Source organism: Hyposmocoma kahamanoa, unplaced genomic scaffold (assembly GCF_003589595.1).
Source record: "Hyposmocoma kahamanoa isolate Upper Pololo Valley unplaced genomic scaffold, ASM358959v1 100021, whole genome shotgun sequence".
Lineage (NCBI taxonomy): Eukaryota > Metazoa > Arthropoda > Insecta > Lepidoptera > Cosmopterigidae > Hyposmocoma > Hyposmocoma kahamanoa.
The window spans coordinates 15,642,934-15,657,379 of NW_020653200.1; the positions used below are offsets into that span (position 1 = coordinate 15,642,934).

The following is a 14,446-nucleotide window of genomic DNA, read 5'->3' on the forward strand; positions in this document are numbered from 1 at the left end:
GATTTTCAGTACAAATCGGCAATTTCATACTTTAACCCCTATTATTTAAATGAAGTAAAGTCACTCAAAACTTGACAAAATGTTAACAAAACCCAAATGCATTGCGGTTACTTTAGAGTACCTATAGTACAAAAGCGCTCTGCGACAGCCTACCATAATAATTATACTTGGAAACTTGACACATCCTTTGTATTTTTCTGAAATCGTATTTTCACAGTTACTTTGACTTTATTTTGGTCATTTATGAAATTTTTATTTTTATTTCTTGCTCCAATAATCAAATAAAATTATGAGTTGTCCTTTTTAACTTATTATTTACCGTATTCAATTTTTACCTTAAGTCTAGTGACGTAACAACCGAAATTCAGACGCACGATTTCCGCTCTTTCCAGTTCTTTCAATTAGAGGTCGCTATTCTACAGGTTCAAAATCGTGGGGCGCGGGCGAATCTGGAAGACTAACTTTGGGTCACTGTGCTACCAACGTAATCTATTATATATATAGATGAGCTGTTAACAAAATTGTAATTTCCGGCTGGAAAAAAATGGAAAGGTAAGACTTATACATCTAACAGTTAATACTTTCCGAAATAAAAATTTTGTTTGGATTATCGTACTCGTATCGTGTTGTTGTATGATGTAGAGATCGTTATCAATTTAAATAAATTCTTGCGCTATTGGCAGCTCGCCGATGCCTCATGTCTATTCTACATATTCGAATAACGTATGCATGCCTACGTTTACCAACGTTTTGTTGCAGTCTTTAACTATACGTGACATCACCAAGATCCATTTTTAATGTATTTATAGTATATTATGACGACATTCCACGTACAGCAAACGACTGTTAAGCATTGTAGGAAAACCAATCCCATCGGAAAGTGCATTTAATATTAGTATTATTAGTTCAATAGGGAAGTATCACCTGCAAACTGGTGTACGAGGAATGCTTTCGGATTGCGCCACTGATAGAGAAGCGCGGACGACCGTCGTGCACGTGCCGGTGCCGCAATAGCAGCGAGCGCATCACCGCCGGCTCGTCATCAGCTCCGATAAGGCCTTCCGCCACCATGCTCTCCGCCACCCTACACAGTGCCAGTTTTAATATCTATCCAGACTCCAAAGGATCTAATTTTTCGCGACATCGTTTACCTGTAGGCGACGCCCGGCAGGTCGCGTTCGTCGAGGTCCATGAGCACCACGCCAGTTTCGAGGCAGCGGCGCAGGTTAAGCAACGAGTGGAAAGACAGACTGGCCACGTGGGGTGGCCCAAAACGCGCTGAGCCTTCCTCCACCGCTTCCTCGTACTTGATCCAGCGCGCCGTTTCACGCCACTCAACCTCCCCGTCATCGCCCGCTTGGAGCTCGTCTAGCTGGACGAACACCTGTACACGCAATGGTACGGTAACAAATAATAATTAGTTGTTAACTGAAGGTAGAGTGTGTTAGTAGGTACATAAAACAAAAGTAAAAATATTTTACAATGGTATTGGGATACGACAAGAAATGCCTATTAAACGTAAAAGTGCTTTTACGTGATTCAGAAAGGTTTTCGCGTCAATTTACTCACTGGATTTATCCACAATTACCTATACGCCAAATTTAAAGGAATCGTAATACATTTAAAATGTATGATGGCTAGAAAGTGTACACGAGGATCTGAACTTTGTTGTATATATCGATATCTTCATAAGTTTTAAAGCTACAAGACGTTATATAAAGTTTTCAGGAATCCGTTTCTGTTTTGATAAATGGTCAACATCCTTGAATCTATTATTTTTAAATTTGATCGTATAAAACAATAATTGTCAGAGCAAATTTTTTTTTTGTTTTTTTCAAAAACTATCCTTTGTTGCATCGAGTTCTCTACATTTTAAAATTTACAAGTTACATATTAGAATGTTGCATTTGTTACCAGACTAGTTTTCAGCGCTTAAATCAATGTTAAAATTCAGAAAAGCGTTACAGAGTTAAAGCGCACTTTGCAATATTTGTTCACGTACCGAGTGTGGGCTGTGATCGTACATCTTCTTATAGGTGGCGTCGGGCAGAAACTCGTGGGCCTTGTCGCCGCCGTCGCTCCGACCAACGTGTACAATTGAGCCCTGCACGAAATATGCCGAGACGTGCATAAATGGAATAAATTTTCAACACACTACTACAATCACCCAGTTACAAACTATATATTACCTATATACATGTATATTTACGATTAAGTAAAACATAATGATTCTATAGTTACTTCTGAAAAGCTGAAGCAATTTAGAAAAGTTTAATTTCCAAATTGACTCTACTATGTATCGAACATGGGATTGAATAGCTGCCGAGCCAACGACGTGGTAAAATTGCAATAATATAAAGGGGTATTTTGGACAAATATCCGTTATGGACTTAGATTTAAAAAGCTTTGCATTGGAACAGTATCAGATCAAACTACGGGGTCTACACGCGCCAGTATAGCAACAATATTGTATACACCATAACTAGATCAATGTCATTGACAAAACATTATATAATACGGCGTTTTGATTGTTCAATTTCTATGATCGATACCTAGTTTAGTAGTTAATTGTGACCTAAATCCTAGGTCTCATACAGGCTTATAGGCCAATGCATTGACTTTTATTAATTGTAAGTCAATGGGCCAATGCCCAAATTATAAAGAGAACTTAAATGCGAAATTATGCTTACTTGTTATGGCAGCTGATCTTCAAAGCCTAACCATTCCAAGACATAAGCTATTATAACAATGATAAGTGGTTTTACGAGAAATCTTACCGAAATTCTAAGTTTCTATATTTCGCGCCACAATTAAGTGCGTTATAATTTTAGTGAAATCTTTTTCTTCTTTTCTTTCTCTTAGGGACCACATTATTGCGGTATATTTAAAAGTTCACATAAGGACTATGACAAGTTATATTCTCTAACATTTATTTTAGTAGTAGTAAAACTCCTTGTGAAAGAGTTCGTCCAGGGTAATAATGTAACCACCATAACTATTTCTGCCGCCAAGTAGTAATGTCGGCATTAGGTTTTGAAGGGTAAGGTTTCGTCACTTGATATAAAATAAAAGAAAAAAAAATCGGGGTTTTTTGTCGATGAAAGTCGTTCCTACCTATCTCAAGGGTTTGTCTTAAATATTGTAATAATGTATTATGTAACTAGATTTTAGTTAGGTGCGGTGCATGGACTCACCCTCGGGTGTATGAGGTGCCGGCGTAGGGCGCGCGGATCATCGCTACGGTGCGCGTTTAACTCTTCGCGGTCTGTTTCGGCCAGCGGCTCCTCCGCGGGTGGTATGGACACCCGTCTTTCACCCCCACCTCCTCCACCTCCCGATCCGCCCTCTTGCAGTGAATACTTGCGCGACTTCTGATGCGGATGCAGGTGGCGCCTGGAATACGAATCTTTAACCTGTACCGCAAATATTGCAAAGGTATTAAGTACCTTCGTTATTCAGTTATGGTAATATGTAACAAATTTCCAAAAAGGTCCTACCACAGCCTCTAAAACAATATTACTTTAACCTTACATTGACTTTTCGTATCACGACGCGCTTAAAGTAAGCTTATTATAATGTTAGACTTATAATGGTTTATTGGCAGCTTTGTGCCTATTCATTCACTCAGTTCGTACTATGACGTGACTTTACCATTAAACTAATAGTGTTCTTATGTCAAATTTAGCAATCTTATAATAGTTACACGGATGCAACTACATGCTCCTTGGCGACACTAACAGTTGACACTAGACTATAATTCCGAATTCACAACGTGACAATCAAGACTCAGCTTGTTTTATTTGTTCTTCTTCATGAAAATGCGGAAAAACAATTGAAAACAACGTAATTTTAATAGATTTCAATATTACATAAATTTTCTGGCAATTAAAATTCTACTATAGGTATATATAACTCCGATAGGATAGGATTCGGAACATCAAAAAAGAAAGAGATGGCATTATACAGTTCATATAGCGTTATTTCTTTCCTATTTTTAGTAAGAAATAAACAATATTGGGAAATCATTCGTTCTTTCAGTCACTTTAGCAATAATACATTACTTGGTTGATAGGTTTGTCATGGTACGAATATGAGTAATATTATAAAAAGCTTACTTTAAGCTTATGTTGAAATAAGATTGATTTTTGAAAGGTTATGTTAGGCCCGCTGGTTAGACAATATTGATTTCTTTTTAATGGAGCAGCGAGTGTGCAAAAAAAGGAAAATCACCCTGAAACTCTGTTTTTGTGGCTGTCACAATGTTATTTACATAGCTACATAGTTGAATTTACGTAATCTCGCAAATCTACACATTTCTAGGTTCTTTGTCATAAATTTGTAGTATACAATGTTCTCTTTTTGCCTTTAAATGAAGAAAAATCCGAAAATTTGTACATCGAAAATGTGATAAGCAAATTTCATGACCACAAAAGCAAAGTTTTTGCGGGGAAATAAAGTTCGCTAAAGTTCTAAAGTTTTTCATGTTTCTATGTTAGTACCAATTAGAAAATGATATTGATAACCCAGAAACAAAAATCGTGTTACAATGTTCCTTTTAAAATTGAGTGCTCTAATAAGTGCGTCAGCGGAGTCAATAAATATTTCAATCTGAGCCATTCACTACGTTTCATAACTCACATGCAACAACCATTTGATTAAATAGGAAATTAACGAATTGTGAAAAAAATATTTTTTTATTTTGATTAATATGATGTAAAATAAGTAAGTATTGTCGATACTAAGGTATTTCTTACTTTTGACGTGCTCTTGACTTAAGTAGTTTTCCATTTTTATGAGGTAGGTCTGCATGACAGTGCCGGTACCGTTCATGATATTACAAACTACCTTCCATTAATGGATTAATGGAATTGATTGCAGGATATAATAGGTATTCAAAATGTTTTTGTCGTATATCAGTTAAATGGTCCGTAACTAGATGTTTTTGTTGATACTAACTTCTAGGTAAAGTAAGTAATAAAATAAATGCAAAACAGCTTGGTAAGGATTGCACATAATTTAGCCTGAGTGCATCACCCTGCCAAAATGTTGTTTGCGGAAGTGTACCTAATTATTATCAACTAATAACGGGGCGCGGAATGCGGGGTAGAGTGACCGTTTTGCGAGTGAGGTGACGGACGGTGGCGGGGTGAGCTGGCGATATTCTCTCATTAGCGTTCAATTACGTGCACAACTAGAAACTATTTATCTACTTGTTTATGTAACGGCCTCACGTTTGCAATTTATCTTTTACACATATTCATCATGATCAACATATTCTACGAATTTATGGTGACTACGTACGACTGTCGTGAAAAATATAATAGTGGAAGACGGTACGGGACCAACTGACCGCTGGTGCGACGCATCCGAGGCGCGCGAGTAAGTCACCGGCATCGCCGATTGTTTTCCTTCGGCGTGGGAGAGCAGCGGGGTTACACTAGCGAGCCGCGTAGCACACTGTCTCCCGAGTCGTGGGCACATGCCCGTCAAAACAGTGTCACATGCTCGCGCGTACAATGTCAGTGTCAGAATATATATAGTACTACTGAAACTAATTGCGTCAACAACACGATTGCCAGCGTCTCTGAGAATACACTGTTGGTTCATGTATTGAGCAGTTCCTTTATACGGGGTGACAAAAAATATAAAATAATAATTAGCAAATAATTGGGATGACACCTACAGAATTTTTTATAACGTAAATACAATAAGAAATCCTTAGTACTTTATAGAATATTTGAATTTCGTTTCGTTTCTCACCGCCTTCGATTCTTTGGAGAATCCTCCTCGCCTCGGGACGTAACACATGCGTAAACGGGAATAACAAATCGCGAGTGCCCTTACTTTCAGATTACCAGGCGAATGAACGCATCAGTATGGGCGGCAGTATTTCTTAACCTTCCCTATCACGCAAACGCAATTATTAGTTTAATACTGCACTTTATTCACGAGATAAATATTCTTAGAAGAATTTTACATAAATAAATTAAATATTTTTTGCATGGACGTGTTTTATTAGTGATTTTGTTTCGTAGAAAAAAAAGTTAATGTTTTGTTACTCTGTATCTGTATGCACATTATTTCTTTTTGAAAATAAATATGAAAGAAAAAATATCGTCTACAGTGTCACTAAATTGTAGCGTTGGTTTAAAAAGACCATTTGTGCACTGTAAGATTTTTAAACGAATTTGCATGGAATGATAAGTCTAGTTGTCGGTGCGAATTTACTATGCAGTGATTTTCAGGTAAGTTTTTGGTACTCAAATTTGGTGACAATTTTTATTAATTACTCGAATATATCATCGTGAAATATTAAAGAATATTTCAGGGTAGCACCCTCGAATATTAAATAATGCTTCATGATGATATTCTATAAATATATCAATAATAGGAAATTGTCACCAAAATTGAGTACAAAAATACCTGAAAATCACTGTATTCTGAGCGATTTGATAGACGACAGACAGCAATTACCGACCGCAACTGACACTACGCTTCTATGAAATTTATTCGAAACTTGTCTGCCGCCTGCCGCCGCCGCCGTCGGCGGCGGAGGCGCAACAATGGTCACACAACCTGTACAGTGCCGTCGACGGCAGGATGATAGATAACCCCTCCTTTTGCTCAGAGGTTATGTCGCAAAAGGAGGCCGCGGAGCGGGTGCGCGAGGATGCGGCAGACGCGCACCCGCTCCGGCGCAGACGTACGGGGAGAAGGCGAAGGCAGTTCGCTGCTCGCCTAATCCCCTAGTGAGACCAGCGGGCTCTGGACAGGGACTCCGGAGCCTGCTTTGCACGGCCTCACTCGTCTGGGGGGCGGGTCGGAGGACAACCGACTCGCCCCTCCGTTGGCGCGGGAGCCCTGGCGTAAGCTAGGGCGGCCGGGCGGCGCGGCGTCGTGGTGAATGCTCACTGATCCCAAGGCGCCGACTCAACCGGCGAGAGGGAAACCCGGGGGGGTTTTAGTGGGGTAGGCCCTCCAGTCTGGAGGGAGAGTTCCCACATAACCCCTGAGTCTTCCTGGGCTCAGGGGTATCCATAAAAATTTCATAAAAAAAAAAGGATGATACATAACCAACGATTTGTATTCAGGTGTACTTATACATACGCGACTTTTTCTTTATTTGTTTTTATTCAATTACCGTTTCATTGCGCAGCACAGATGCACTAACGGTGCCAAAGGCTGTGTAAAATATCCGCCTGTAAATAGTTCTGACTTTTTAAATGAGAAGAAATCCAATTCATTCTTTAAGCTCACGTTGTATACCTACTTTTTAGGAGGTACCTGTAATTTTAACCATTGACAACATAGCGTCCTAAAGGGACGGTTTACCTAATGCGCAGCTGTGTTTTCATCCACCATTTAGAAAAGTTATAAAAATTTTAATTTTTTATTCACCAAAACGTCCGTAGTACTCGTGACGGGTTAAATAATAATGTGATGTTTTCCTATAAAATTAAAGTCCCTATTTTTATATAATTTATTTTAGGGTTAGGTTTGAAAAACGGATTTACTTTAAAAAACTGAGTATGGGTACCACGATATATGGAACTACGGTCTGATGCCACTTCAACTTGTTTTTTGAAGCGATGCAACTTGGGTGTAGACGCGCTTGGAATGAAGGTGGCAGGGCACTAGATTGTGATACCTATATGTAAATCGGAAAAGTGTTTATATTTGTGGAATGGTTCATCTTTGAGCAGAAGCTGGATAGTGCAAGCACAGTTAAGAGCACTTGACACTTGTGTTGTTGTTGCATGTAGTCAATTTAAGCGTTAAGTCACAGCATTTCCCGAACTAAGTATATCTAGAGCAAATAAGTAGCATACGCACAACTTACTTATTTGGCTCAGGTATATGGCAGATATGTACGCATTGTGATGTACATACTTCCTGAATAAGTAACACTTACTACACTACTTACGCGTTCCTTTGTGTACGCCGTTCATCATCAGCGTCGTCTAGAGGATCGGCGCCGACATTGTCAGATGGTGTCGCCTCCTGTCCTGCGTGGGTGGCGTCTGCACCGAACTGGACGTGTCGGTCGTCGTCGCGAGCGCTGCCGCCGTCACCGGAGCCTGATCCCGATGACGCGCCTAAGCCCTGCGGCAGCCTCTCGTTGTACTATCACATTACTTTCCGAAAGAGTCATTTTTTCTGTTACAGCTCTATATACAACTTGTCGGTTACTTGCATTCGCAAGTTCCTGCCAGATTGTAGTATATTTTAGAAGACAACAGAGAGACAGCCTTAAATTAAGCTTAGGCTATTTACAAATAAACGGGATGTTCATTCTGTTAGTACCTATCTATCATTAAAAACCTATTGGTTCTAAGTTTCAACCTATATACAATTGATTCCTATGTTTTAAACCGTATAAATGACAGACCTTGTTCATCGTGATTCGATGTCTCATTACCGTACTCACGACTGTTACCCGGCATCAACTATTTAATTGTATGCCGCGTCAATCACCAACCAACCTGGGCCGGAATCTATAACAGGACTGCACTGTCACGTGTGGGCAGACAATAATAGACATAAATAGTAGCAGTCTCCCCCAGAAGTCCGAAAATAGCAAGAAGCTTATTCGTGTTGTATCATGAGTATGCTTTTACGGGGCAGTGATGGTTCTGCAGCGGTAGCACGTGTCACGTCGCGAGCGCACCGTAAGTACAAGCTAACGGACTTGCAGGTCGCACTTCTTGTTATATACGCTTTTCATGTGCAGATAAACTATGAATTCTTTGGCGTTGCTTTAAATATGAAAGAAACATAGATGAAACCTAATATATGAAAGAATTTTTGCAATCCTTAATTTTCGTGTCGTCGAAGACGTGAAGTTTCCCAACCGCAAGACAGACGGGAAACACAAGTAAATAATAAATTCTGTCAAATATAACGAAATTAACACTCCTTGGATTCTGTTCTGCCTCACCTACACTGTTCAATAATATGCTAATAGATACCGTCTCAAAATTTTCCATAATTTTTTATACGGGAATAAGTAGCCCGATTTTGATATTTAGTAAGTCAATTATTGCGAAAAACTACTAAGTCAACAACCAATCAACAAAGAAACATTTGCTGTTCCTTTTTCCCGTAATCTGACTAAGCGAAGTTGAAAGCGTTTCTCAGTCACAACACTACGTAAAGACGTTGCTATCACCGACAGACGCAAACCTGCTTGTATATATGTCGTTGACCTTTCAGTTAATTCGCTTACAGTTTGAGAGAACATGCCTGTACTTACCGGATGGTCAGAGCCGGAACTATGTTGAGTGCGCGGCGACTGCTCTTCGCTGCTTGGCGAGCTGCCGCCAGCACCAGCGTCTGTGCGTTCTGCAATACAAAACGAACTATATTGCAGGTTTCACTTCATGGCGGTTGTGCGTACGGACTTGCGTTAGAGTAGCCATTATAAATAAGTACAACAAGTAATGAGGCTAGTAAAAGATAAATAATGCCTACGGTCACCCACAAATACAAACATAAGTAGGTACCTACTTGATTTCATATACAATGAGAATAAGTATATAACATGACCTGCGTTACAGTTACTAACGCATTCCTCGTGCGTTCATACCACGACATTTTTCCAGGTATTCAGATTGTGCTGACTAGACGTCGCACTTTGGGGCAAGAAACCTGCAAAACTGTTAATCAATGTATTACTGCTAGAAAACTACGGTTCTATAGGACTAGATGTAATATATATGTATATAAAAATACAAACATATACTGTAGAGAAAAATATTTAAAAAAAATTTTTAACGTATTATTTTGGATGAAAACAAAATTGTTACTTGTTTAAAAAAAATTCAATACCGTGATTTTGCATTGTTTTGTAGAAATTACATTTAACACGCTAATTTTCACTTATCTCGTTGGATAATATATTTATTTATATTAACATTCATTTGCAAATTGGTCACGTGAAACCAAAAATAGCAGATTTCATTTCGACTGTTGACAACGAAGAAAATCAAGATGTTAGCGTGCGCAGTACCGCACTGCACGTTATGGAGAACACGCACTACCAAGCCCCGTGTTAACCTTTGTACGGACAGTTACAGCGTTTACTGTAAAATTAAAAATCAGAATATGATAATAGTACGGGGTACCCTGTTTCGCTTTATGGTCTCAAAAAACTACAGGCTTTGCAGTGCAATTTCCAAGTGCTTTCTATGTAGTTGCCGCCTACCTACTGCTTATATCAGGTAAAGAAGTATCAACAGCGTACTGACAAAATTCGATGATTTACATTTACATTTTATATTGAATCAATTTAAGCACTACAGCATAGTTACCAAGGTAAGAAAACTACTGACAATTTTGTTAAGTAATACAAACAAGAAAAACTACGGGACCCTTAAAACGTTTTAGAATTTAAAAATTATTTATCACTGAATATTTCAGTTACGGTGTAATATATTTTGTTTCCGTTTTATTTATTTTATTGTATGCAGTAAACAATATATACATAATATCTCTCATTTGGTGCTACATAATAATATCGTTCATTTAGTAGCAGTAGAGCACCATGTGAAAGAGTTCGTCCAGGCAAGTACTGTCACCTCACCTAATCTATGCCTATTTCTGCCGCCAAGCAGTAATGTCAGCATTATTGTGATTCGGTTTTGAAAGGTAAGGGTGCTGGTGAAATTACAGGCACATGAGACTTGTTCACTTATGTCTCAGGGTGACGCGCACAGTTGTAGTACCCTTCAGGTCATTGCGATTGAAAGCTCTGAGTGGCACTGCAACTGTTATGGATTGGTGTGTAGCTTACCATCAGGCGCATGACTTGTTCGTCCCGTCACTTGACATTATAAAAGATATGTTGTAAAGAGTTCTTAGGTTTTCGCGATTGTTACACATAAGAAATGAAACTATTTTTCCGGATTTAAATCGTGTATATTTGTTTTTTCAAACTAATCGACGTTTCGGGCCCTTTACAGGTCCCATGGTCACGGTTGACTGAGGTGGTACAGTCTTCAACCAGTTATGTCTAATATTGAAACGTCGGTTTGTTTGAAAAAACAAATACACGCGATTTACATCCGGAAAAATAGTTTCATTTCCTAGATATATTGTAATTATGCTAAAATTTGATTTGCTAAAAAAAATACATTTGTAACAAAACAAGTGTTTAAGTTTGCAGTAAAATCGCAACTAATTTTAAATTTATATGTATTGTAAAAATACACAAAGTTTTATTGACACGTGTTTAATTTAGAATAAAATTTAAAAATCAATTAAAATCCATTTCCTGTAATATTACAAGAAGTAGCCCCAAATGAGGGCTATGTCAACTGTGTGACGTCACTCGGCTAATACGTGTCGCTAAGTGCTTAGCCAATGAACATTCAGTGTTGTTTTTGAGATAGGGAAACTGTTCTTAATTTTTTATTGAATTGATATTAAATTATTTTTAATATGAAATTACTTCACTAGTTTGTTATAATTATTAATACACTTAGAAAAAATTCCTTCGATCCGGCCAGATTCGAAACGACGTCTTCTAGCATACCGTGGCAGACGCTATACCAACTAAGCCAAGGAACGAACCCGCGAAGTTCACGAAATTTTCTATGTGTTTTGTCGTGTCTTTGTATTTGGTTTTTGCCTAAATAAATAATAATAAATGACTTTTTAGCCGTAGCGCCATCTATGAGAAATCTATGAAGGTATTTCGTCACCCAGTTAGATACCTTTACAGCTACCAGTCACGGCTAGAGATGTCGCTATACACTGTATTTAAATTTTTATTGAATTGATAATGTCCTTTTTTAATTAAAAAATTAAAGGCGCATTTGGCGTCCCTCTCACCTGACAACATGTTACCGATGATGTCATCATAACATACATTTGAAGCTTGTGTAAGCTTGCCAATTTCTAGATTTGCTTTTAAATCTAGGAAGTAAATTTATACAAACAAATAATATGTCAGCTACTTACACTAAAATTGTATAACATTTTACGTTTAAAATTTTGTATGTTAAATTTAAGAATTAATTTTGAGAATCTCTATTTAGCTTTAGGTAAAGTCTAAGTACAGGGTATAAAGTATACACTTGATGTTAACACATTTGAGCGCTAAACATTTATAAGTGATGTAAAACGACGTACTTTTACGTCCTTTAATTTCTTTAATTTCACCGAAGAACATAAGAAGAACTCTATTTGGCCATATAAAATCTTAATAGTGACGTTATTGCTCTACAACATATCAAAATATTGAATCTCTAGCGACAGGCAGTGTCGAAATTTCACAGGATAAAGTAAGCGCTAGCGACACATAACTATATGATGACTGGCACGCACATAGGCAACGCTGGCGACGTTTTATAGACGTCATTGTCATTATTTGTTACATTCATGGCCTGTAGAACGCTTATAAATGAGAAAAAGCACGGCGCATCAATCGGCAAAAGCACAATACTCGCGCGAACATGTTAACTATACATTTCAGTTAGTACGAATCATAGATATGTACCTGTCCGGTGTCGCTGCGCGAACGGCAGCGGCGCAGCGACATCGCGACGTGGCTCGCCTGTTGGCGCGGGCGGTGGTGGCGCGGGCGCAGCCTCGCTCCACACGACGCGCTCCATCTCCTCGTCCAGCCGAACTTCATCCTCACCTTCTTCACCCTGCACATATACGACAAATTCGATAAGTGCAAGAGATATTAAAGTATTTTATTTCAAGGTTAGGTTAGGTTAGTAGCAGCAGAGCTCCTTGTGAAAGAGTTCAGGTTTTGAAGGGTAAGGGTACTGGTGAAATTACAGGCACATGGGACTTATCAACTTATGTCTCAAGGTGACGGGCGCAGTGGCAGTGCCCCTCAGATATTTGCGATTTAAAGCTCTGAGTAGCACTGCAACTGTTATGGACAGGCGTGTAGCTTGCCATCAGGTGCACGACTTGTTCGTCTCATCACTTGATATTATAAAAAAAAAAAAAGTTTGTAGTCATTATTTACTAGAGGCAAGGTTCTCTCTCTGTGTAGTATCCAAATGGGTAAGTATGGTATGGTATGGTGTGATTTTATAGAACCTTATAGCAGTACGTTGTTCCGGTTTGAAGAGCACGAAGAGCTAGCACAGGCACAAGACGCTTAAAATCTTTTGTCCCACATAAGACACCACTTTGTTATATTTATTGCAAAGGCATACCTGTATAGGTGATGGCAATTACCACTGTTCAGAATAGTCTAGTAATTTGTCAGTTCTCTAAGTGGGTCACCAAGTAAATACACGCGAAGCACAGAATAAGGAATTTACTACACTGTTTTAAAAAGTAAGAATATAATAAGAGTATTTGTAGCGTGATGGGTGTTAATGTTTCTGCACTTATACCAAACCGAAATAATGTTTGTCCTCCCGGAGGACACGAGTCCCCTTTAGTAAACGTGTATAATATGTATAATCATAGAATTAGGACTAAAGCATGTATTATTTATCACACGTTACTTTTAATTACTATTAGTTACGGATACGTATGTAAATTTAAATTTGATGTTTGTACAATTTAACGAATTTTGCCTCCGTGGCCGAACGGTTACCATGCCGGACTGCCACGCAGAGGTCCCAGGTTCGATTCCCGGGCCGAGAGAAATAGTTGTATGGCCTACAATTATTTCTCTCGTGAGTTTGGGTGTAATTTGTGGTTGTCTATGTGTGTGTCCATGGCACCCGCGACACAGAGTTTCCCTAGTGCGGGGCTATGTTGAGTGTGTGCGTTATTTATTTATTATTACTTTAGAAATTTAATTGATTAGGTAAGGTAAATGTCCCAGTGGTTGACGCTTTTAGACGGAAAATCACGTATTTTGCAAAAAAAAAAGTACCTAATTATCAGTTATACTGACCACCTAGATACAGTGGTGGTCGTTTATTTAGAAACACTACTTATGATTGAAGCAAGTTTAACTTCAACGTACAAATGTTCGTGAAAAATATATAAATTCAATAATAAATAATCATGCAATAATATAGTCACTCAAATAAAAAATCATTAAATGCATAAAAAATAAAACATATCTTACGTATCTTACTTTTAATTATAAAATGAGTCTTACACAATGTACGAGTATATTTTCTGTTCCTGGCCGCTTGGACGTCTAATTAGAAACATTTGAAAAAAGCATCTATAGCTCGTTCTTTTTTTGAAATTGAAGAATAACATTTCTTTCTTGATGTTTTCTATTAATTTGGCGGCAATTCAAAATTTGATCTGAATTTAATTTTGTTCAAATTGGGAAAAAATAAAAGTTGTGACGCGTCAACTAGGCAAATAATTGTTAATTTACATTTAGATCAAAAGTAGACATACAGAAGAATAGCTGAGCATGTAAATTGTGCTGTGAAGAAAGTTTTTAATGCAATTGATCACTATAAAACACATAGAACTGTTGAAAATGTTCTTAGAAAGGCTCGGCCAA

The 14,446-nt window shown here is 38.1% G+C and overlaps 2 protein-coding genes across 4 annotated transcripts in view; both read right to left on the reverse strand.

Annotated features, from left to right (window-relative positions):
* Nucleotides 1-5,430, reverse strand: part of LOC113231785 (anion exchange protein 2) — a 16,749-nt gene extending 11,319 nt beyond the window's left edge. For 2 of the 3 annotated variants that reach the window (XM_026466470.1, XM_026466349.1), the window contains exons 1-5: nucleotides 5,351-5,430; nucleotides 3,195-3,393; nucleotides 2,003-2,104; nucleotides 1,152-1,384; nucleotides 925-1,084 (exon numbers count right to left, since the gene is read on the reverse strand). In XM_026466470.1, the coding sequence (XP_026322255.1) occupies nucleotides 925-1,084; nucleotides 1,152-1,384; nucleotides 2,003-2,104; nucleotides 3,195-3,393; nucleotides 5,351-5,394 (738 nt within the window). In that variant the 5' untranslated portion in view covers nucleotides 5,395-5,430. Of the gene's footprint in view, nucleotides 1-924; nucleotides 1,085-1,151; nucleotides 1,385-2,002; nucleotides 2,105-3,194; nucleotides 3,414-5,342 lie in introns of all 3 variants that reach the window. The other variant, XM_026466409.1, reaches the window with a different exon arrangement.
* Nucleotides 5,431-7,961: 2,531 nt separating this feature from the next.
* On the reverse strand, nucleotides 7,962-14,152 carry LOC113226266. Its single transcript, XM_026458831.1, has 4 exons — nucleotides 14,138-14,152; nucleotides 12,500-12,653; nucleotides 9,254-9,342; nucleotides 7,962-8,096 (listed from the first exon to the last, which is right to left on the reverse strand). The coding sequence occupies exons 1-4, from the start codon at nucleotides 14,150-14,152 to the stop codon at nucleotides 7,962-7,964; spliced, it is 393 nt and encodes a 130-aa protein (XP_026314616.1).
* Between the last annotated feature and the right edge of the window lie 294 nt (nucleotides 14,153-14,446).